Here is a 24349-nt window from a genome sequence, read left to right on the forward strand (position 1 = left end):
TAATTTGGGCTCAAACGAAAATCCATGAGTTATGAATTCATGTCAAAATATCAGGATAATCGAGAGGCTGCTGTAATTCCACAAACACGGGACCCCATTAATGGACCACTCCGTGTGCGTAGGCGCCCGTATTGATCATGGATCGTACCATCCTGTAAGTGCGAAGGGGCTTTCGTGATTGAACTCCCAGTCGACCCCTTTTTCACGTCACCCCCCCCCGCGCACTTCCCCCCACTAATGAATGAAGTAAAGCAACTGTGCTGCTGCTCTCGCCAAATTAAAACACAAAGCATCACGCGCGGGGAATTAATTTCTCGCCGACTTAGTCATGGTTTCGCTCCTAGACGTGGAAGTAGTAGGCGGCACGTGATTTACTTCGGAGCCACAGCCAGAGCGAGACGAATACTCGATGTGTTGTGCCGAATACGACAATATTTTACCGAGTCGCTGACTTGGACAGACCCAGCCGCAATTAATGGCTGGCTTCCGCCGCCGAATGAACGAGGCCATTTAGGTGAATCAACAGCTCCATCTGTGCCAAATTCAAAACACCGAGCGTCACGACACTTACAAACGCGGACCGGCAACAAACGACACTTAAAAGGAGAACCGAGGCACGACCACGATCCTTCACCGACAGATGCGGCCACAATGGCTCGCGTAAACGGCAGCGCGTTCGCTTTCAAGAGGTTCACGGTTCGATTGCAGCAACGGCCGCACTGATTTGAACTGCGGTGTGTTATGCACGGCGGATGACGCTACGCGCTTCACGGTGAACGTTCAAGAACCTCTGATGTCCTCGCAGGAGGAGGCCACCGTGTGCCGAGGTCACGTTTAACAAAATTGTTCCGTGGTTGGAAGATGACCCCGCAAAAGGACTCGATTTGAACCCCGCATAGCAATCGTCGCTGAAAATCTGAGAAAACTTGGCAGGGCCCTCTCGAGAAGACTCGGCGAGGTTCTCCTAGGTTAAACCGCGTACGGTGCGAAAGAAGTTCAGCATACATACGTACAACACATACATACACACGCACGCGTGCGCGCGCGCGCGTTCACAGCGCGGCGAGGCAGAGCCCCACAGCCGCACAGAAGCACAACAACAACAACAAGGCGGGCGGGTTGGGTCGTCACAACGTGGCAACCACGACCAACGAAACCGGGGGCTGCTCCTCAGTCCAGACCCCCGAACGACGCTGTCGGTCGAGCGGCGCTGAGACGCACGCGCGCGCCGCGCGCCCTTCCACTTACCAGCACTGAATGCCGCCGAGCAGCGACATTTGGAGATGTCTCGCTCAGGCGCTCACGGACGCCCGGCTTTTTGGACAAACACTCCTCGTCGTCGTCGTCGGAGCGAGCGAGCGAGCGATGGGATGGGTGGGTGGAAGGGAGGGAGAGGGAGGGAGGGAGAGATGCTCGGAGAGAGAACGTAGAACACAAAGGCTTCCCCTCACTCCCCATTATCCCCCCCCGCCCGCCCGACTCCTCCACCGCCCCGCACCAGCCCCCAGGCAAACCTTAATCCTTTCCGATTCCAAGTGCGCACGGCGCCGCGCTGTTGTTGCCAACTCAGCGATGCTGCGGTTAAGTCTTAGCGACTTTTTTGGGTTTCCCTAGAGACAGAGTTTCGACGAAGCGTCGTCAAAGCACACCGGAGACCCGTCGAGCGACTTTCACCGCAAAGGAAAAAAAAACACGTGTTATAGCTTCGCGAGCAATTATTTCATCAGTCCACCCGTTTAATACTTGGTAAAATTATTTAGTGATGTTTTTTTGACAGCTTTAACGGGCCCATCCAGTGACGTCTCGCGACTTTCAGAGGTTCGTTTTGGGGGGGGGGACTTCGTGTGAAGGAGTTGGCAGCACTGCAGGTCCAGAAATCGTCACCACCACCACCAAGACGACATTCTGACAGCACTGGCTGCTTCCCCGATCAACAAACCTGATACTAATAATAATAATTATTTAGCAGCACAGTGTTCGCTCCGCTCTCGCAGACAGAGGGCGACTCGGAGGCACGAAGAGGAATCCAACTCTGCTGTCCTCTATATATTAAGGTGTAATTGGCCAAGCAATGAGTGTTTTACATGCGATGGACTGGAGGTTGTGACTAACGCGAGGAATAACCTGGCCGTATAACTCACGGTGTTGATGTAAAACATTAAAAAAAAATCCTCCCCTGTTAAAGCAGAAAGTAGTTGAAGTACAACAAAAAGTACAGTTGTAAAAGGTGTGGATGTGTATATGTGCATGGCTAACTTCGTGGTGTTTGATATCCGTCGGCGAGCGCATGTGCGCGCGTGTTGTGTTGAGGGTGTGTGGGCGCCTGTGTGTTAAGGTGAAAGTGCATGTGTGTGGTGAGCACACTGTGCTATAGTTCCGGTAACCCCGGGTTCACGTTATGGCCTCGACTAACACGAATGCCAAGTGTGCATCCGATCCTATCTACTCTGCGGCCTCCCATTAGAACCTTCGGCCTTCAATGAGTAACCTCGGTGCAGCGTGTACACATCCACACCGGGGGAGCCAAAGACGGTCGCGTTGTGTTGTGTTGCAGTCGGCAAAAACGCCTTTGGTGCGCCGTGCCAGAATTAATAAGTGGGTTTCCAAATTCCCCTGCCCCAGCCCACAGTCGACGAACAGCGCAGCGAGGAATATTTGTAGTCATCTTTGTTCACGCACGCAGCTAGCAAGCACGACAGCAGCATTGCAGTGACATTTTCGATTATTTACCTTCTAAAAAAAAAAATCTGGCCACCTCTCGCACCCCCAGGGAATGGGGGCGGGGGGGTGTGCGTGCACCCCAGGTTAAGAAGAATCCACTGCCGGGAAGCATTCGCTAATCAAATACCCCCCCCCCCCCTCATCCACAACTTCCACAGCGCTGTGCCTGTGAGTGACCCCGGCGGTAACCGGGAGCGGCGGTGGGGGAGGATGAGGATGGGGGGGAAGGATCTGCAGCGAGCCAGTAACAATTTGTTCTTTGTCGGTTTCCGTGCCGCGCAAGCTCCCTCATTCACCGCGGCACCAAAGACCCCCCGCTGGCCCTTGTCAGCAGCACAGTCGAGAGGTTGCCGCGGAATCAACAGGAAACGGCGCCACCGGCCAAGGATAACAACAGACGCTGCTCATTGAACGGAAGACTCGTGCAGTTGCTGGGCTGTTCCATTATTTGTAAGTGATCGAATAACCTATCGATTGTTGATTGCTTCGATCCATTTACTCGTACGCCACAACAATAGTTGGGTTGGCGGGGGGGGGGGCGGTTTACAAACTTTCGTCCGACATGTGCCCGCTGGATGAGAAGTGATGGGCGGGGCTCGGTGACGTCACAATCATCAACCTCGTCACGCTGGGCGTGGCTTTGTAGCCTGCAGTGGGGGTTTCCCGCCTTCGGGAGGCAGGATGTGGGAGCGGTAGTTGATTAGAGCTTTAGTTTAATTAAATTGTCCAAATCGACCACGTTTATTGAAGATGCAGTTTTCCCCCCCCCCCAAAAAACCTAACTTTAAAGTCACGTTCGGGTGCTCCAATCATAGCGATCTGGCGACCTCCCCCATGACATCGCTCCCATTTCTCTTTTGAACGGGTCGTGCAGTGACGATATAAAGTGTCGCCTTCGAACAAAGCGCCTCGATCGGAACTTCAACGTCTCTTATTGCTCTTCTCGTTCCGGGCGAGGCCCCCACCCCCCCCCCCCCCCCATGCGGACAACGCACCGCTCACCGCCCACCGCTCGCGTGCGAGATGGGGAACTCCTTCGTTTGCCGTGACATCGCAGTTCGCCAAAGCGGCACGCGCTCACGGACGAGCCCGTGAGGAACCAGCCTCTGAGCCGCGGTGTTCGCTCGCTAGAGAGCGGCCACCACTCGCAGCCTTATTTGGGTTGTAAAAGCTCCGATGCAACATACCGATGTGCCTCGAGTGGAGGATTTTCGATCAGAGTATAAGTCACGCCCTTATTACATACGTGCCTACGAGGGGGGCCATTGTCCAAAACGTCGTCTATTAGATATGGGGGGGAAGGTGTTTATCTTCCTTTTAAGGCCACACGGTGTTGCTGAAGAATGTTTGTGTTGGTTTTTTTAATGTTATTGTTGTTGCGATCGCATGTGTCGGAACCACGGACATTGCCAAACAAAAACATAGAACAAAATCAACAAAGTGAACGAAGCAGCAGCGAGAGGCCGTTGAACTGCTGTGCGAGACGGGAAGAGGGAGGCGTGGATGAGAGAGCAGGGTACACGTTTGAGACAATGCGTCGACTGTGAGGCGAAGGTTGAGTGCGCTTGGCCAGGACACGTCGCTGGCAGGGGATGATGGTCAGCGGTCGAGACTCAAGACGGGGGGTGATATAAGTCGCCCATGTGCAGGAGCTAGATGGGCTGTTGCACCCCAACAACCGCGGGATTTAGGTGACGCCTTGTGGAAGCCAGAATCAATCAGAATCTGCATTTATCCTGGAGGAACACGATGAGCTGCGTGGCTCTCTTACCGCAAATGTCCAATAGGGGCGGGTCGGCAAGTCAGAAAGGTCACCCAGCAGTGGATGGATCGTGGCTGATGTTGATGGCCTAGGGTGTGGCTGGCGACCCCCGCTGTGGCACGAGCGGGCAGGCCTGCACGCTCGTGCCACAGCGCGAGAGGCCTCCCCCGAGCAATCCCTCGCAGTGCCGAAATGTTGAACGTACCCGCGAGGTGACGTACGAAGCGGGGAGGAGAGATTCTCACCATCACCACACGGTTACGCGACCGCGCGCTTGAGATCCGCAGCTTAAAGCGAACGCGCGCACACCGCTTTGCACGGCTGATTTGAGGGCCTCTGGCACGCTGCGTAGGTCCCATCGAGGTGATTTGACGACCGCGCTGACCAATGCGAGTTGCTCGAGGCAGGGAGCATAGACTCCGGTTAGCATAGAAGTACAGCGCAACAGTGGTTTTATTTCTCTCCTACACTGCCCGCAATAAATATAATAACTGTGATGCAATGCTGGAGGTCCACGCAAGCAATGTGCAGGCTACAGCCTGCTTAGCTAATCTCCAGTTGATGAGAAGGGGGAGGGAGGGGGGCAAGTCTTGTTGATTTGGTCAAATACAGAAGACGTGAATTTCGCCATTTATGCCGTCCGTCTTACAGCTCCCACGCCCTACATGCACATCGGGAAAGAAATGTTTAAAAAAATATTGCGTTTGAGATAAATACTGAGTAAGCAAGTGATTGCAGACCAAATATTACGCAAAAAAAACTGAACAGAATGAAAAAATATACACGACCAAAAAATGTAAAAGCTCAATTCTACTGCAGACTCTCTCTTTAGTCCGATTAATTTTAATTATACATTCGGTGTCTGAAAACGTCCTATTTCTTTTTCCGCCATTAAATCCTGAAGAGTATTTCGGTGCCAACCAGCCAGCAGTCTTCGAGAGCCGCCATGGTGCCAAAGCAATGTTTTTGCTTTTGGGTTGAGACCGAGACGCCGAAGTCGGACAGCGGGCAAGGCGGGCGGGCGTCTGATGCAGTCATCACTCAGCAACTTCTCGGCAGTCACGAGCCTGCCCGCTCGCCGACTTCCCCCTCTCTTCACCCCCCCCCACACACCAACCCGTGAGACTTCATCTCAGCGGTGGAATGAATCGAGCGATCCAGCCTCGGGACAAGGATCAGTGGAGAGGCCTCGTTCGTGCCACTTCCACGCATAACAACACCACCACCACCACCAACCACCACCAATCACGACGTCTGTACATCCAGACAGCGGTTGGAAGCGACGTTTACAGTCCGAGCCCGCGTCTGTACATTCGCGACGCCGCTCACCGAACAACCCCTCGCATGATAATAATAATAATAATGCTTTTTTTTTGGTTATTGTTTTTGAGCTCGGCTGAAACTCGCGAGGAAGCATTCACGGTCCGATCCGACGAGAAGTGTTCATGAGGCGCGCGTGCGTGGTGCTGCTGATCGTGTTTACTGACCGTCCGTGACATTGCTTGCAGCTGACAGCTGACTTTTTTTTGTTATTATTGAGCCCTGCAAACAATTTAAACATCGCGACGTAAATAACTCTAGACTCGACGAAATATTATTCGTGCCCCCCCCCCTCCCCCCCCCCCCGATTGATAGCAACGGAACCGCTACAACAGACGTGAAGCTCTCCAACAATTATTTTTTACTTTGCCGCGAAAGCGACGCGACGTACCACTCCTTGCCGGGCTCCTTGTGCGGTATCTCCCACTTCTTGGACCTCCACATGGTCGAGTAAAAGCGGCAGCAGCAGCGGCAGCATCGGCGTGGCGTATCACCGCGGCGCTGCGCTCGACGCTTCCACCATCGAAATAGAAAACCCAACTCGCGCTTGGCGGGGAGAAAACAACCCAACGAAGGAGAAGAATAAAAAAAACGTGCGCGCGGCCGTCTTCCCCCACCGCACGCCCCCTCCCTCCCCTCCCCACGAGGCTGCCACGGTCAGGCAGGAAGGTTCGCAGCCACCACAGTGCGGTGGAGGATGCGGCTGCGTTCGCACGCGCGCGCGCACTTTCCTGTCGGCGCTCAGCACCGCAACCCCCACCACCACCATCCCCCTCGACACCGCTAACTCCCTTCCTTGACCCTTTCGGTACCCCACTGCGCCCCCTCCCCCCACCAGCGACCTCAACCTTCACCACCATCTAGCAACTCCGCTGATGCAAGCGTGGCACACTTCCTCCGCGGCAGCCGCACAATCCCGCATCATAGCACAAAACATATTCCTGTTTGTCCTCATTCGTCCGCTGTGCGGAGTCGATCGGCGCCGTTTACGCGATCGGCGAGCGAGCGAGCGAGTGAGTGAGCCAGCGAGTGAGCGAGCCAGCGAGTGAATGAGCGAGCGAGCGAGTCAGCGAGCGAGCCAGCGAGCGAGTGAGCGAGTGAGTGAGCCAGCGAGCGAGCGAGCCAGCGAGTGAGTGAGCCAGCGAGTGAGCGAGCGAGCCAGCGAGTGAGCGAGCAAGTGAGCGAGCCAGCGAGCGAGTGAGTGAGTGAGCCAGCGAGTGAGCCAGCGAGTGAGTGAGCGAGCCAGCGAGTGAGCCAGCGAGTGAACGAGCCAGCGAGTGAGTGAACGAGCTAGCGGATAGCGCCTTAAGAAGTAGCCTCACGGCCGAATCTCTGAGATGCTGGCCGGCCGTGTCGCGTCCGTACCCTGTTCCCGACATCTCTGTGTTTGCTTGGGAAACTGCCAAAGTCGGAATTGAAGTAGTGGGCACAAGGTGGGGGGGGGGGGGGGGGGGGTTAAAGCTCTATCGCCACGAGCGGTAAAGCTGTGAGCGGTTCAAGCCTGGAGACAGCCCGTTATTGTCACACCAAGCGTAAAGACGTTTTATTAAGAAGCTGGCGCAAGTTTTTTTTATTTCATTTTCCTTCTTCTGTATTCGTGACTCAATCGTTGGCCGACGTCAGCTGAAGCGAAGTTGTTGAATTGCATCACTCGCAATGCAACAACTGCCACTGCACAACGCGCTCAGCGTTCCAGCACGCTCCTCATTCAGACCGGACTCCGCTACATTTGCTGATTCGGGAATTCCTACAAATATATATATAATTGCCGTTTTTTGCGGTGCCAGCGCTTAGATTTAAGTCAAACTTCCCTATCAGCTGACTCAAGCGACGCATCTGCTTTGCAATCTGTCAAAGTATAACAAGTCAAAGATCCCTCTCTGATTTTCTCCATCACTTGACGACTAGTGCTGCTCGCGTTGGGATTGACCGAATAAGACAATGTGGATGCACGTGACCGCAGCTCGAAGCGCTGTACGTTCACATGTTGATGAACTGCTCTCGCACCGTACGTAGCCAACCGTGCCAATCGGAGGTACAATGCTAGTGGGTATATATTCATTGCATACAGAGACAAAGAGACAGGCAGGCGGGGTCAAACATCAATGTATTGAGCCTGTACTTGAACAGGATCAGGACGTCGATAGCACAAACGGCTGGAGGGAGCGGGTTTTATTCGAGCGGTGGTTCCAAACCATTCTGGACCAGCGGACCGCTGTCAACCTCAAAGAATATTAGGGGACCGCCACCATGCCACAATAAGCACGGGAGAATGGGGGGGGGGTAGCACGGGAGAATGGGGGCAGCACGAGAGAATGGGAGGGGGCAGCACGGGAGAATGGGGGGGGGCAGCACGAGAGAATGGGGGGGGCAGCACGGGAGAATGGGGGGGGCAGCATAGGAGAATGGGGGGGGCAGCACGAGAGAATGGGGGGGCAGCACGAGAGAATGGGGGGGCAGCACGGGAGAATGGGGGGGCAGCATAGGAGAATGGGGGGGGCAGCACGGGAGAATGGGGGGCAGCACGAGAGAATGGGGGGCAGTTTGGGAGAATGGGGGGGCAGCACGGGAGAATGGGGGGGGGGCAGCACGGGAGAATGGCGGACATAATTGAGCAAGAGTTGACTTGGGAGTTGAACAGAAAGCCTTGGTTTCTGTAGCAGAGTGCATGGAAAGGAGCAGTGAGATGAGTGGAGCAAGGTCGGAGAGTGCGTGGAGTCGAGTCGAGTGAGACGAGAGGCCGGAGGTAGGAGAGTGCATGGAGGGGAGTAGAGTGAGATGAGAGGGGAAGAGGTAGGAGAGTGGAGTGGAGAGAGCGCGATCGGAGAAGGGAGTAGAGGTGACTCCATGGAGGATTTTGCAGACTGTGAGTGCAACTTTGAATATCAATTTGAGCAGATAGACGGAGCAGCAAGCAGTGAGCTGGAGGAGCGGCTGTCCTCCCCGCCCCCGGTTTGAAAAAAGAAACATATTCGCCCAGACATCTCCTGACCACCCACCCATCCCTTCACAGATTTACGATCAACTGTTTACAGCCGCTGCGCGGTTAAGCAGTCAAAACGAGTAAATCAGAGTTCTACTCTCGCCACCGTCATCCAGCCCCCTCCGCCCCCGTCTACTCCCAAACGGAATTCTTTGGACATGCCTGGAAGGGAGAGAAGTCTATCTTGGGGCTCTTTGCTCGTTCGTAAACAATTGACGCTCAACAGCTAAATTGTTTCTTCGGAAGGAGTGAGCCGAACAACAGCGACGCGCAAGATTCGGGTCCCTTCTCCTTCCACGTGTTTTTTTTGTTGTTTAAATGTAATTATTTTAACTGAGCGTCAATGAAACCGATAGCAGAGGAAGTACCTCTGCCTTTTTTGTAGGTGACGTTTGCAGAAATGACGCGCGGGGTTTCAGAGAGAGAGAGAGAGATCAAAATAAATAGTTTAAATATTCGCTCACGTCAGTATCCCGTTCGAACGATATTAACACTGAACTCCTTCTACCTCGTCCTTAATAACGATCTCGCTGTCCATTGTGAACTTTACCGCGTGCCAAGATCTATGTAGCCGCGGCTTTTTTTATCGCAACACTCAGCGACGGTGAGTTGTGCGAAATAAATAACTGTTTATGTACAAAAAATGTGAATGAGAAACAGCTTTTCGAAAATGAACTTGTACTTAGAGATGCGTCAACATAATTGTGTCTGATGATTCACACCATCTTTACACACACACACTGTCCATAATGTAATAATAATAATACTAATCACCACTCATTTTGAGATAATTATGTCAGCAATGCCTCCAGATGTGTTCTGAGATGCCTGGTGAATAATTTGGGCTATTTTTGTAAAACTTGCATCTGCTTAGCTTGTTCTCATATTTTCTATTTCAGCAAATGTAGCCCAAAAGCATGTATTATATACACCGAGCAATTATCACAGCTGTTGTTGTTGAACGTTGACGGATAACCGACCGGAGGTCACGTCGTAAGAAATGAGGAAATGCACATCGGAAGGCAAGGGGATATGGCGTTTGTCAACCTTTGTGGTGAGGTGGCCCCCCAATCAAAATACGTTTGCCCCCCACCCCGCCCTGCCTCAATACTAAGGCCACAATACACAGAGACTGCATGTCCAAGCTTCCAATTAACATGGTCACACGGCATTCAGTTCACCTTATGTATTCGTGCCGCAACGTGGCATTGACATTCCCCACGCACATTCGATTTTCTTTCTTGCACGGTATCCATGCCGCGACCTGACAGGATTCAGTCCCCCCCCCCTCCCCCACTTCCCGTGTGGAGTGGGGCACCGCGGTGGCGAGGTGTTAACTACCTCGCCTGGTATACAGGAGGTCGGTCGTGGGTTCCATCCCAACCCTGAGTTTGCGTGTCTCGCTCCCAGTGGTCGCGTGGATTTATTCTCTGGGTTCACCGGTTATTTGCCCCTCCCCACCCCTCCACATTTAAAAATCAACATCACGCGTTTAGAGTGTTTGGCCGCTAAACATTTCCGCGTGATAAGCCACTGTGCTTAGCTTTCATTTGTGACAGCCAGGTCGCTCCTGAAGAAGAGCTGTATAGCTCCATGGGCCTCACCTGGTGAAATAAAAATAGAAGTCGGGGTTAGGTCGCGTAAATGTGTCGTTAAACCCGCCACCACCCGACACGGGCAATTAATAACGTTCGTCACGTAAACAACACGTGCCAATTCGTTACTAGTTCAGCATGCCGGTGTGTCAGAAAGTAAACCCACAACATTTACAATTCCAGTACGACTCGGATGGTGGCGGGTTTAACGACACATTTTTGTTTACGCGAGCTAACCCAACAAACTCCCCCCCACGACCCCCTCTGCTATGGATAACATTGGTCGCGAAAGCCAAATACGTGTTAACTAAAACAATAGTAGTCATAGTAGTAACAGAGTGGACGTGGAGATGATGGCCCAGGACATCCACGAGTGAAGTTGAGAGAGAGTACGAAATGATGAACGAAGCAAAGTGCCGGCGACACCGATCACCTTCTTGTTTCCTCTGATCGTAAAAAAAGAGAGCGAGAGAGAGGCGTCATGGAGGGCATCAGATCCCACATCGGGTGGGGTGGGGGGTGTCTGTACGTGTAAACAAGCGGGGCAGAGGAGCCAACTTCTGTCACGTCGCTACGACATGCTGCCCTCTCCTGGTTATCAAATGAGCGATAACGGTGGTGGGGGGGATAGTTTTTGTGCATTCCTCTATGACCTCAATCGTGACAACAACCCCACAAAAAAGGTCGGATATTTTTAGTTCATTTCCATGTTTGAAGAACATCGAGGGAGTAAAAAAAAATGTTTAGTCCAAAATATATAAAGAAAATAGAATTCACACTCCCGCTCCCCGTGTAGCCAAGTGCTGTTGGCGAGCACCTATCAAGCCCGGCACGACACACTAGTGGGTAGGCCAGAATCCCAGTGGCGATGTTTACACACCGCACCAGGTCCTCAGTTGAGGCTGGGTCGACCTATGGGAGGCCCAATACCGGTTCAGAGCATCGTCACTGGTGTTGATGGCCTTGAGCGGGAATCGAACACGGACAGCCGGGTTCGTAACGCAGCGTAGCGCTAACCGCTCCCCACATACGTTACTCACACACGTGAACACATGCGCACACACAAAAACAAAGATCCCCCGTATAGCCTTAACAGACTGTTGGGGCACCCTATGAAGGCTGGAACGGTACGCGAAGGGGTGGGTGGCCAGCACCACGCCCGACCGCCTTTGTCTCCAATTGGTGATGTTTCCACACCGCACCAGGTGCTCATTTGAGTCTAAGTCGACCTAGTGGATGGCCAGGACCGGTTCAGATAATCGTCACTGGTGTTGGACGTGAGCGGGAATCGAACCCGGTGTGTCAGGTTCGGAGCGCAGTGCGCTAACCGCTATGCCACCATTGAACACAAACACACTCACACGCTCACGCGCACACTGAACACACACACACCATTTCGGAAGTTCTCCATCATCGTGTGTAAAACGGAGGTTGTGAAACTTACACCACGCAGGAAACTGCTATCTCCATTCGTAAATACGTGACCGTATTTTATTTAAAAAAATGTTTAAATCGTAAAAAATACATTTACCCTGCATAATCACGATTAGACACGTGCGATTTGCATACCAACTCAACAGGCCGATACTCACATCTAACTTCATAAATGTAGAACATTGAGACAAACCAAAGGAATGCGATTGTGGTCATACAATCCATACTACGGACCGCGCAGTAATACACTAAATGTGTCCTGTGAACGGAGGAGGAGGAACAGCGGCACTTGACGACACGAACTCTCTCCTGAAGCCCTCTCGTCGTGGCCAGCAGATCTTCGACATTTCGGGTTTAGCTCCTGAACATATAGAATAGTCAATAGGTAATTTTAATTGATAGATGTTGGTCTATGGGCAGTGTTAGTCTGTGGGCAGTGTTAGTCTATGGTCAGTGTTAGTCTATGGGTAGTGTTAGTCTATGGGTAGTGTTAGTCTATGGGCAGTGTTAGTCTATGAGCAGTGTTAGTCTGTGGGTAGTGTTAGTCTATGGGCAGTGTTAGTCTATGGGCTGTGTTAGTCTATGGGTAGTGTTAGTATATGGGCAGTGTTAGTCTATGGGTAGTGTTAGTCTATGGGTAGTGTTAGTCTATGGGCTGTGTTAGTCTATGGGCTGTGTTAGTCTATGGGCAGTGTTAGTATATGGGGAGTGTTAGTCTATGGGCTGTGTTAGTCTATGGGCTGTGTTAGTATATGGGGAGTGTTAGTCTATGGGCTGTGTTAGTCTATGGGCTGTGTTAGTCTATGGGCAGTGTTAGTATATGGGCAGTGTTAGTCTATGGGTAGTGTTAGTCTATGGGTAGTGTTAGTATATGGGTAGTGTTAGTCTATGGGTAGTGTTAGTCTATGGGCAGTGTTAGTCTATGGGCAGTGTTAGTCTATGGGTAGTGTTAGTCTATGGGCAGTGTTAGTCTATGGGCAGTGTTAGTGTATGGGTAGTGTTAGTATATGGGCAGTGTTAGTCTATGGGCTGTGTTAGTCTATGGGCAGTGTTAGTCTATGGGTAGTGTTAGTCTATGGGTAGTGTTAGTCTATGGGTAGTGTTAGTCTATGGGCAGTGTTAGTCTATGTGTAGTGTTAGTGTATGGGCAGTGTTAGTATATGGGCAGTGTTAGTCTATGGGCAGTGCTAATCTGTGGACCATATAGTAAACCTTCAAGGGAGGAACAGTTCAATTACATGAACCCTCTCTGTTGACGTCTTCTCCTGGACGGCAGATCTTCAACATTGGCGTTTAGCACTTGAACATATTGTCATTAGCAAGAGAGGATTAAGCCCACTAAGATACCAATGTCAGCAATGTGTACTGTGCTGTGCATGTTTTCTTTTAAAATATATAAGGTAAAGCTTTTATTTGGTTAACTTACAATGTTCGTAAATGTATCTTTGTGGCAATAAAAAATAATAATTAAGAATCGATTACAATGATATCTCATTTATTTAGCTATAGCGTTAAGATTTTTTTCATCGAAAAAGATAATTGCACAAGACATGTAGTCAACGTTTGAAATAACATTTTGTTTCCGTGAAAACTTTTATTAAAAGTTGTGTTCCTCCAACAACTAACTGATTTACTAAATAATAATTAATTAACACGTAGGCTTTTGCGACCAATATCATCCATAAGAGGGGTTTGTTTAGGGGTTAGATCGCGTAAATATATAAATGTGTCTTGACTTAAAGCTTTCGTGACTGCAGGGATTCATATTCTTGGTTCTTTCGGTAAAAGTCACGTAGAAGGGAAACAATAAAATAATATATTTTTATTATTGTATTGTTTCCCTACCACGTGACTTTACCGAAAGAGCCAAGAATATATAAATGTATCGTTAAAAGCCGTCACGTGACAACCCTAATAAGGGTTGTCCCGTAACAACCCTGACTAGTTGGCTGTGTCGGGTGGTGCCGGGTTTTAACGACACATTTATATATTTACGCGATCTAACCCCCCCAAAAAAATACTCTTATGGATAATAATTACTGTTGGATGGACGCAAATAGGAAACAAAAGCAGAGCGTGTAAACAGTCGCTAGTCCAGAGGCCGGAAACTAAAAAAAAACAGAAGAGGATTTTCTTTTCTCGTCGGAATCGGTAATAACAAATATTTAATTTAAAAAAACCCTCAATATTTCAAGAACCACCAGTGCACTGCGGTGGTGAAGACGAGACGTGGAGAGTCGTTCGTGAATCACGACCTCACGAAGGAGCAGCCCCTCCTCCCCCCCCCCCCCATTCAAGAGCCGACGTGCGGATTGCCGATCACTCGCCGAACGCGAGCGGCAATCACTGAATCCGGGCACCTGAGCGTGCCTCGGATGAAAGCTGCGATCGATGGGTCGATACAGCCCTGAGCAGCAGGCCGGGCCAACTCGTCGTGTGTGGAAGGGTGTAGCCCCAATGAGTTTAGAAGACAATGCATCATAGATCCATTATGATCAGAGCATGTTTTGTTTGCGTGTTCACCGCAAGAACTCTGTGCGTGTGGCTAATGCAGTAACTTGATTCCTTGCAAAAGGTTTCTATTTGGTGTTTGAACATCTTAACACCTGCTGTTTTATTGCCACAAAGGAGTAACACCTATGAAAACAAACAATAATGTCTGATAATAATGAAACATGGGCATTGTCTCTGAAACGGATTGGTCTACATCAGAGACAGCAGCCTTCATTAGGACCTCGTCTCACCAGTGTCAGACCAGAGGACGCCAATAGGCGAATAGTATGCAGCAGGGACGTGCGGTCAGGGGAGGCAGGTGAGGCTCTGCCTCCCCTGCCATACTAAAATGAAAATAGCTGTTACGAAAAGTAAAAACAAGAATAATCAAATTAAATACAAATTTAGATGTTTCCACTGTGTTCTAAATGTAATTTCTGTACGATTCCAATTATTTTTATCGTCAAAATCGCCAAATTTGCGGAGCTCCACTGCAAATACAGGAAGAGACGAGAGGTGAGGCAGCGACGAGCTCAGCCTCCCCTCTGATTGCGCAACCCCTCAGTAACTGGATTGAGCGCGGGCAATACGCACGTGCCTGTTACTATCTCAGTATGTCACCAATGTAATGTTTGTAGACCCCTTCACTTCATTTCCTCGCCTTCTATACGCCAGGTAACTTATTTCACGTATGTGTATAAAGATATTTAGGCTCGCTGGTCTCGTCATGAAACTGCAATGAAAAAGCACCAGGGGAGGCAGCTATCATATCTGCCTCACTGAGAGGGGGCGTGTCAGACACGCCCCCTCTCAGTGGGACCACGCCCCCTCCGTGAGGCCACGCCCCCCTCAGTGTGTGAATCTGGCTCTGACACTAGCCAGTGCCTCCCCAGCCATTGACCTCACCGCACGTCACTGGTACAAATACAATTTACGTATCAGAGTATTTCTAGCTCGGCGGTTCAATCTTGATTTGAAGCTTTCGTGACCGCTGGAATTCATACTCTTTGTAGTTGTATTCGTTCAGGGCTTATAAAGTTCCTGCAAGGGCTGCGAGAGGCCTTGTGTGAAGTGCCGTCTGAAGTCGAGTATCAGTTACGATAGTTACGCTAGTTAGTGACCGAAAGTGAATCGGAATGTTTTAAATTAAATGTAACAATGCATGCAATATCAGAATGAGGTGCTTTTGGGAAAATGGAATTGGCAAATGAAAAGCAACATTACAATGGTGGGGGGGGGGGGGCTTAAATAGAACCCGTTTTCAAGCGGTGCATATTAACTGCTGCGATAGGTGGATAAAAAAAACTCCCCAAGGACACTGTCAAAGAAGATGCAACAAGAGCGTGGGTGGGGGGGACGCGTGCTTGGACTGACAGAGAGACGGGGAAACGATGGAGGGAACAAACACACGCCTTGAGATGGAGAACTTCTCAGGCGAGTTCCCAACGTGGGTCCGGTGGCTCGCCAAGCTGCATTGGATTCCGGTTGCCGAACGAAATGCGTTGTAATGAGGTCGCGCTCATTACACACACAACGGCGCTCGTCACGGACGATCCGCAATACCATCGCTGCTGATCTCGGCAAGGAGCCGAAACCATCACGCGATCCCCGGTCATCCTCGCTGCAGCGGCTTTTGGCTCACCATCGAGCCCAGACGGTCACCGCATCGCGCGCTGTCAGATGCGCTTCTGCGGCCGTCTGGAACGCTCTTCCGACATCAGGAAGCCACTGGAGCGATGCGCTTTTACATCTAAATTGAAAACGAAAGTCTTTAGAAGTGCTTTTTGTGTTTAGTTTGTTGTCCTTTCTCCTCCCCCCCGCACCTCCGATGCGCACGGCCGGCTACGTACGGTGCAAAAGAAGTTCAACGAAAGCAAGATCAAGACAAAGATAACCCATATAGCCTGAACAGACTGTTAAGGCAAGTGCTGTTAGCGAGTACATATGAAGGCCGGCACGGCACACGAGGGGGTGGGTGGCAAGCACCACGCCCGACCGCCTTTGTCTCCCCAGTGGCGATGTTTACACACCGCACCAGGTACTAATTTGAGGCTGAGTCGACCTAGGGGTGGCCCAGGACCTGTTCAGATGATCGTCACTGGTGTTAGCCATGAGCGGGAATTGAACCCGGGTCGCCGGGTTTATAGCGCAGCGTAGCGCTAACCACTACACCATCGCTCCCCAACACACACACACACAGAGTACGCACACCCGAAGTGACTCTTAATACGAGCAAGTGGGCTTGGACAATGCTCAAGAGACGATGGCTCAAAATGGACGAGGCTGGTGATGGAATGGCAGCCGGTGGCGAGAAAGCACCCTCAAAGGGTACGACCCCCGCAAGTGATTGCCCCATGAAAATTGCTCCTCGTGTGTGTGAGCGAGACGGGCTACCAGCACCACTGGAGCACGACGGATGGCAAAGCGGCACACGGGGGGTTTGGGGGGGGAGGTGCCTTCGTTTGGCAGTGGATAGTGCACGGCTGCCGACGACGATTTAAACAAAGTGTGGTAATAGTTGTGATATTGTTCCTGTGGATAGACACAAACAAAATGCTTTTGGACGTCGCGTTTCTGTTACTTTTCGTTTGAGTTCTGTTTGGTTAATGTATTCCTCTTTCCCGCACCTTTCTTCCCCCCCCCCCCCCCTTATCCACACTACCCCCGATCGTCACACCCACCGCAGGTGCATTACTACATAGCTTGTTATTTATTTATTACATTTTTCGTCTTTGATTCGCTAAGTAGTCGGGTTCTGTTTATCTGTCATCTGTGTAAGCATTGTGGGATGCAATTGCATGAATTACATTATATAACATGACATTATTATCACGCATCTGTTGTCTTTCCCTACTTTTGAAATTCCCACTGTATCCTGGGTTCTATAAATGACAAAACAAAATGCTTACAATAATAAAAAAGCCACGTGCTGCTGGGAATTCATCTCGTTTGCTCGCAATGTCGGTACACCCCCCCCTTCCTTGGAAACTGTCCGATCACGCGACGGGGCGCGTGTGTGTGTGTGTGTGTACGTTGAACTTCTTTCGCACCGTACGTAGCCAACCGTGCTCATCGAACGTGTTCGGGACGTGGTCACAACGTCCGCATGGCACCGACTCCCGCTTCGCATCCACCGCTGCGGGGCACACACGAGGGTGCTTAAGTGTACGTTTAACACGTAGGCTTTCGCGACCACTATTACTCGTGATCACTTGTTTTTTCTTTGGGTTAGATCGCGAAAATATAAATGTGTCGTTAACTCAGTAGTAACTGATTGGCACGATTTGTTCACGTGACAAATCTTAATAATTAGATATGTCGGTGGTGGTAGGTTAACGACACATTTAACATTTACGCGATCTAACTGAAAAACCCTTTATTATGAGTAAGTGTGAATGTTGAACTTCTTTCGCACCGTACGTAGTCAACCGTGCTAAATCGTAGGCGTGCGCATGTTCATAATAAATCATTATGCTCACGATACACGCATCAAATTTCTGCGCTTGATAATCAATGTTTTAAAGATTTATAGAAATGGTGCGTTAATTATTTTCTCGTACTATATGTAGGTTGATTATTGAGGCAAAACTGTCCAAACGAGGCCCAAAACAAATGAGGTAATAATAATTAAAAGGAATTTATATGAATTGGCGAATCAGTGCATTGTTACAACGCCCCCATGTATAAACCCGTATTCTGTAGTAATATCACTGTATCATTTGTAGAGCGAGTGGCACGTGGTTAACCCAGTGCCCAATTAACCCGAGGTTGACCTGGGTTAGATTTCCGGGCCATGGTTAACATCGGTGGCGAGCGAAATAACAGAACCAGCCCCGAGCCATCTCACATCCCCTTCACCAACTCGCGCTGACCAGCGTGGGGAAGTATGCTCAAACAAACAGCCCCAATGACCCAACACTGCATGGGCAGATGCCTTGACAAAAGGGGCTTGCACTCATCCTATTTCAATCGCAGAAACAACAAACGTATGCGATGGTGCAATTAACGTAACGCATACCGACAACGCTCCTGAACGTACCCCAAATATAAAACGGAATCGCTGGGTTTCAACACTCTTCTCACGACGCTTCCCCGATCGCGTCGTCTGTCCAATGCGTGCGTGCGTGAGCTTGCGCGTGGATTTACGCAAAGCGTGTGCGCTCCGCACGTGCAGCAGCACCGCGTGTCGGCACGTGGCTTTGTCGAGCACACGGAGAGCGCTCGCGGCCATTTGTCGTGCGTTACCGTCGTGAAGACGACCCGCCAAACGAGCCAGGCGTTAGTCACGCGCCCGGTTCCCCGACGTGCTGACCCTCGCGCAAGATTAAACCGCGAGATGCTCTATTTGACGTCGGAACAATCAACGTATATAAAAGGTGATTAAATTTTATTTTGTTATAATGATAACAAAAAATATGAAAAAAAAGCTTCTCAGGTTGCACCGCGTGCCATTTTTGCTCGCACGATGTCCGACGGTTTTTTTGCTGCCGCGTGCCGGAGCCAAACGGCACACGGTGTGACAACGCATTGGGGGCAAAAAGCGGTAACAAGCACAGCACAGAAGTCGCGACGGACCTACGCAAGACGAACGGCGTTCTGCCAAAAGTTTAGAACGTTGACGAGCGCAGGCGCGGACGCTCGATACGGCTGCCAGAGAAGAAAATGAAGTTGACTCACATCGGAGGCGAGGAGATACCTTAGAAGACTGCAACGAGCACCACAAGCGCGCAACTCACCGCAGAAAGAAAACTAAATCCGTTCTGGCTGAAATCACGGAAATCACGGTGGAAAATCACACATCCTCTGTTGACAACAGCGAGGGAAAGAATGGCATGCAAAAGCTGCGACGGTTCGGAGAGACGACGCATACGGAACGGCGCACTACGATCCAACGTCGCCTTACAGGGCACCGTGGGTTGGAGGACAAAATAGGGAGCGGGCGACTCGAGAGGCGACGAGATGACAACCCTGGCAACTGGCACCGACGAGCCAACACATCCCCCAACAGCAGAGGCCGCGGAACACGACCGGGGAACGTGGAGTGAGACAGAGTTGGCAGCCGAAGGTTGTAAGTGGCGCCTCCGGGATCATTACGGTTAAGGAATAGATGACCACGACGATGATGATGATCTGATTGATGTACTATTCAGGTATTTCCAGCTACGGTACACCACAACAATGCCCACGTTGTCGTCATTCTTTGACAGTTGATTGGGGGCCCGCTTCGTCCTCTCATGCAATGTGGATCTCTCAACGAGGCGTTTCTATGAATCTCACAACCAACCAACTCTTGCCGGCGGTCGCCAGAAAGGCTACTGGAAGCAAGCTAAACCCGCACACCTCAATGGATAAAGGCTCGTTTCGCGATGGGTAAAATGAACAAACCGGCAGAAAAGTTGAAACTCTCAAATTGGACAAAGTCAGCCTCTCCACTCTGCCCAAAATCTGTGGTCTCCTGTCGCCACACAGAAAATAACCACACGATTTTTTGCACGCGCACAAAACAATCTCAGTCGACCGTAACATCCGATCGTCGCACTCTGTAACTGCTCGAGAACGGAATAACGGAGCGACGGCCAAGGAATGGAACAGATCCGAGAGGCGGGCCACCGAGGAGGAGGAATGGAATCAACTCGTGTTGCCGGCAGCTGCTGGTGTTGGCCGTCCTTGCCAACAAAAAAAATAGTCTGGGCTCCGTGACATCGGGCCGGCCAATGTAGTTTTGGCTTCGTCTGAGACGGAAGCCGGGAATGCCCGGAGAACACTCCATCCGCCACTCGTACGTACAAAAAAAAACGGGCTGACCAGCACTCCCTAAAACAACAGCCCGCCGAAACACACGGGTTCTCGGGAACCCACTTGCCCTACTGCATCCTCCGACATTTCGACACAGGTAAGCGAACCTTCGTTGTTTTTTTGTTCGCCCGAATCACCTCCGTGTGGGCCCAGGGCCATTTGTATTGTTTTGCGCCAAGGGAATCGAGGGGTTCTCGTTCCTATGGGGACTCACCCCGAGGCGTGTTCAGCCGAAGCCTTCTTTTTTTCTAAGGGGAGGGAGGGAGGTGGCTAACGTTTGACTGCCATATATGGAGAGCAGAGGCTGAGAGAAATTTGCTTAGACTTCCTTGACGTCAAGAAACGGCGAGCCCCGAAATAGAAACGGTTTAAAGTTGTGTTATTTTTGGCAGAGGCGGTCACAGTGCACGCCACAGAAAGAAAAAAATGTGAAAGAGAGAAATAAGCAAAGTTTCCAAGTGTGTCTGTCATTCCTGTCGTCAAGCTGAAACTGCTCTCAAGATTTTCGTGCGTATGTGGAGGGGTCTGTGTGTGTGTGTGTTTTTTTGGTGTTACTTTTACATTTCAAACGAATGCTCGTAACAAAAAAAAAACTAAACTTTAAATGCAGGGCTGCGTTAGCGACGAATGGAAAGGTATATACGGTGAGCCGTTGGCAAACGCGACAGATGGACTCTGTTGGCATTAGTTTAGTAAACCATTCGTAATATATACGTCAGCCCTTGGTGTTTTGGCGCTGTAGTCAAAGTTATGATCGCGTTTGTTTACCCAGGATAGCCTCACCGGGTCTCAAGAGTTGTTTTTCAGGAGGGTCCTGCCAAGTGTTCACAATAGTTGGAGGGGGGGGGGGGGTAGCTTTGTACGTTGCTAGCTCTTGTGATCTTCCACGAAAGCTGGTCCAACCTTAAACCGCATCCACTGCACAAACCATTACAGATGCGGATACCCGATGCACAATTTTAAAATGTCAAAAAATCCTCTCCAGTGGTGGTGGTGTGCGACCGCGGTCACCCAGAACAGATCGCACAACGAAGGAGGAGACATCGCAGCGACGATGATACACCACTCGGCTGCTCCCGACACGGTTTGTCTGGGCTTGACCACCTTGAATGTGCGATTGTAATCGTTGCTCCGCATCTACATCAGCCGTACGAATTAAGAAGAAAGCTTACGGCTCGGCAACCGGAGAATCTGGAGGAAACGCATGCACAATCGGGGGAGAACATACAAGGTGTCCGTGGGGCACACGTGTTACCACGGCGCTCGCCGGCCACCCAAGTTAAACTCAACCAGTGTCCCTGCTCGAACGACTGACCCTCGACCAGCAGTCAAAATTCCACCTTCCCATGATGGGGGCAGTCTGTCCGTAACAAGACCTCGATATGCGCTGACACTCACACACACACACACGGAGAGATTGTGCAGCGTTCGAATTGTCTCGTTGGAGTGGTAACACATTGTTGGGGCACGCTGTGCTATAAAACCCAGCAACCTAAGTTGTATTCCTGTCAACGGCAGAACGTCAATCAGTGGCGAGTGATAACCGACCACTCTCCCCTGGACCTTCTGCCACCTTCACCAACCCGCACAGACCATCGTGGTGAAGTATGGTCACATAATCCACCCACCACGATGATCAAGAGAGCGGTGGCTAGACAGACATTGGGCTACTCCATAGCACACTCGATATCTGTCTTGCAATATCCACGACAAGATATTAAATATATTTTTATCATAATAATTAATACCTGTCAACCCCTTATTATCAGTGCCTACCTTATGAAAGAACCAATTTAGACCTTGTTGGTCATCCGTGTCCTCATAAAAGTCCCATCACGGGTGAGAAACACAAACAAATAGACAAAACATACTTTACGAAACAAAAACTCTTTAATGTATTGATTTTGATAATTGGTGTCAATGATGCTACCTATCATGCTACGGTCTGTGATCTTGCTGCTTGCTTGCTACGTGGATGCACACACTCGTGTTGTAAATGTACAACAGTAAACACGGCCAATTACGTAGGGTTAAACAACTTCATTTTAAAATTTTGCCTGGTATTTAAACGGCTGTGCGCCGCATGGATCTAAAATCTCAATTTCCCTGTACTAGAATATGGGGTAAACCGTATGGGTTGACAGCTATGATAATTACGAACATATTGTTACGTTTGTGGGTTATTGTATACATCCGTGTCATCTGCCGACAGCCTCAGTAACCACCCCTCCCCTCTGGCAGCGCGTCAATACCACAGGGTGCCTCCAATGATTGCTTTTTCACAGCGACGTCACCCACGCTATCAACACCCCCACAGCAGGCAACATAGCTCCTCATTTACACACAAAGACAAAGAACCCCCCTCCCTCCGCTCTCGTGTAGCCTTCACAGGCTGTTGGGGCAAGTGCTGTGAATCGTCACTGATGTTGGCCGTGAGCGGGAATTGAACTCGAGAAACCGGGTTCGTAGCGCAGCGCAGTTAACCGCTACACTACCGTAACAAACCACAAGACAAAGAACCTCGTATAGCCTCAACAGACTGTTGGGGCAAATGCTGTTAGCGAGCACCTATGAAACCCGGCACGGCACACGAGGGTGTGGGTGGCCAACACCACGCCCGGCCGCCTTTGTCTTCCCAGTGGCGATGTTTTTACATGCCGCACCAGATACTCATTTGAGGCTGAGTCGACCTAGGGGAGGCCCAGGACCGGATCAGATAATCGTCACTGATGTTGGCCGTGAGCGGGAATCGAACTCGGGCCGCCGGGTCCGTAGCGCAGCGCAAGCGCGCTAACCGCTACACTACCGTCACACACACAGACAAAGAGCCCCTTATAGCCTTAACAGACTGTTGGGGCAAGTGCTGTTAGTGAGCACGTTACACACACACACAAGACAAATATCCCCCGCATAGCCTTAACAGACTGTCGGGGCAAGTGCTGTTAGAGAGCACCTATGAAGGCCGAAACGGTACACGAGGGGGTAACTGGCGAGCACCACGCCCGACCGCCTTTGTTTCCCCAGTGGCGATGTTTACACACCGCACCGGGTACGCATTTGAGGCTGAATCGACCTAGGGGAGGCCCGGGACCGGTTCAGACAAATCGTCACTGGTGTTGGCCGTGAGCGAGAATCGAACCCGGGTCGCCAGGTTCATAGCGCAGCGCGCTAACCGCTACACAAGACAGACATACACACACACACATCCTGCACCAGCTCGTGTGGGCAGGCAGCATTTAATTAGCGCAGAACATGTTGTAAGTAACGCGCCCACACATCGTTAATTGCGCGGCAGTCGGAAGTTTGTTAACTTGGCAGGCGCTGCCATAACGATGACTCGTCATACGTTGGCCCAGACTTCGAGAGGAAAGGCATGTGAAATGAAAGCAGACAGGTGAGCTCTCTGTTCGACTTGAACGTGAACTTTGCTCATGGATTCCTCCACCCGTGTTGAGGACTGGTGTCAACCAGGCACTGACTGTTTTGCTTCACGAACCACAATTTGTTAAATCAAAATTAACACTGCAGGTCACTACAATACACTCACCCACTCACTCACTCACCCACCCACTCACTCACCACACTGCAGGTTACTACAACACACTCACCCACCCACTCATTCACCAAACTGCAGGTCACAACTCACTCACCCACTCACTCCCCATACTGCAGTTCACAACAACACACTCAACACCCACCCACCCATTCACTCACCAAACTGCAGGTCACAACAACACACTCACCCACCTACTCACCGCACTGCAGGCAACAACAAGACACTCACCCACCAACTCAACCACCCACTCACCACACTGCAGGTTACCATACTTCTCTGTCTGCTTCTTCCTTCCTACTGCTCCACTGTGGAATTCCCTCCTGTAGTGTATTCCTCCGCATGCCCTTCCAACATTGCTCAAATCAAGAACCATTAACTCATATTCTTGGTTCGTTCGGTAAAGTCACGTAGAAGGGCAACAATAAAATAATAAAAATATAAAACAATAAAATTCTCACGACGTTTCGACTGCAACGCAAGCAATCATCATCAGGTTTTCACACCTGATGATGATTTCTTGTGTTATTGTTTTATATTTGTATTATTTTACTGTTTCCCTTCTACGTGACTTTACCGAAAGAACCAAGAATATGAATCCCTGCAGTAACGAAAGCTTTAAATCAAAACCATTAACGCATTCGTCAATAACACTGTGGCCTTAAAAGGGAAAATATAGACGGCGTTTTGGT

At 50.5% G+C, this 24349-nt stretch overlaps 1 protein-coding gene across 3 annotated transcripts in view; it reads right to left on the minus strand.

Annotated features, from left to right (window-relative positions):
* The window catches only part of LOC116940025 (diacylglycerol kinase iota-like), a 299404-nt gene that overhangs the window by 232853 nt on the left and 42202 nt on the right, over positions 1-24349 (minus strand). Inside the window, exon 1 of one of the 3 annotated variants that reach the window (XM_032949257.2) lies at positions 6195-6395. The exons of 1 other annotated variant lie outside the window; for it this stretch is intronic. In XM_032949257.2, the coding sequence (XP_032805148.1) occupies positions 6195-6247 (53 nt within the window). In that variant the 5' untranslated portion in view covers positions 6248-6395. Of the gene's footprint in view, positions 1-1248; positions 1432-6194; positions 6396-24349 lie in introns of those variants that run through there. One more of the 3 variants, XM_032949258.2, reaches the window with a different exon arrangement.

This window comes from Petromyzon marinus, chromosome 7, assembly GCF_048934315.1.
Source record: "Petromyzon marinus isolate PM22_M1 ecotype Great Lakes invasive population chromosome 7, UKy_Petmar_22M1.pri1.0, whole genome shotgun sequence".
NCBI classification, from domain to species: Eukaryota; Metazoa; Chordata; class Hyperoartia; order Petromyzontiformes; family Petromyzontidae; genus Petromyzon; species Petromyzon marinus.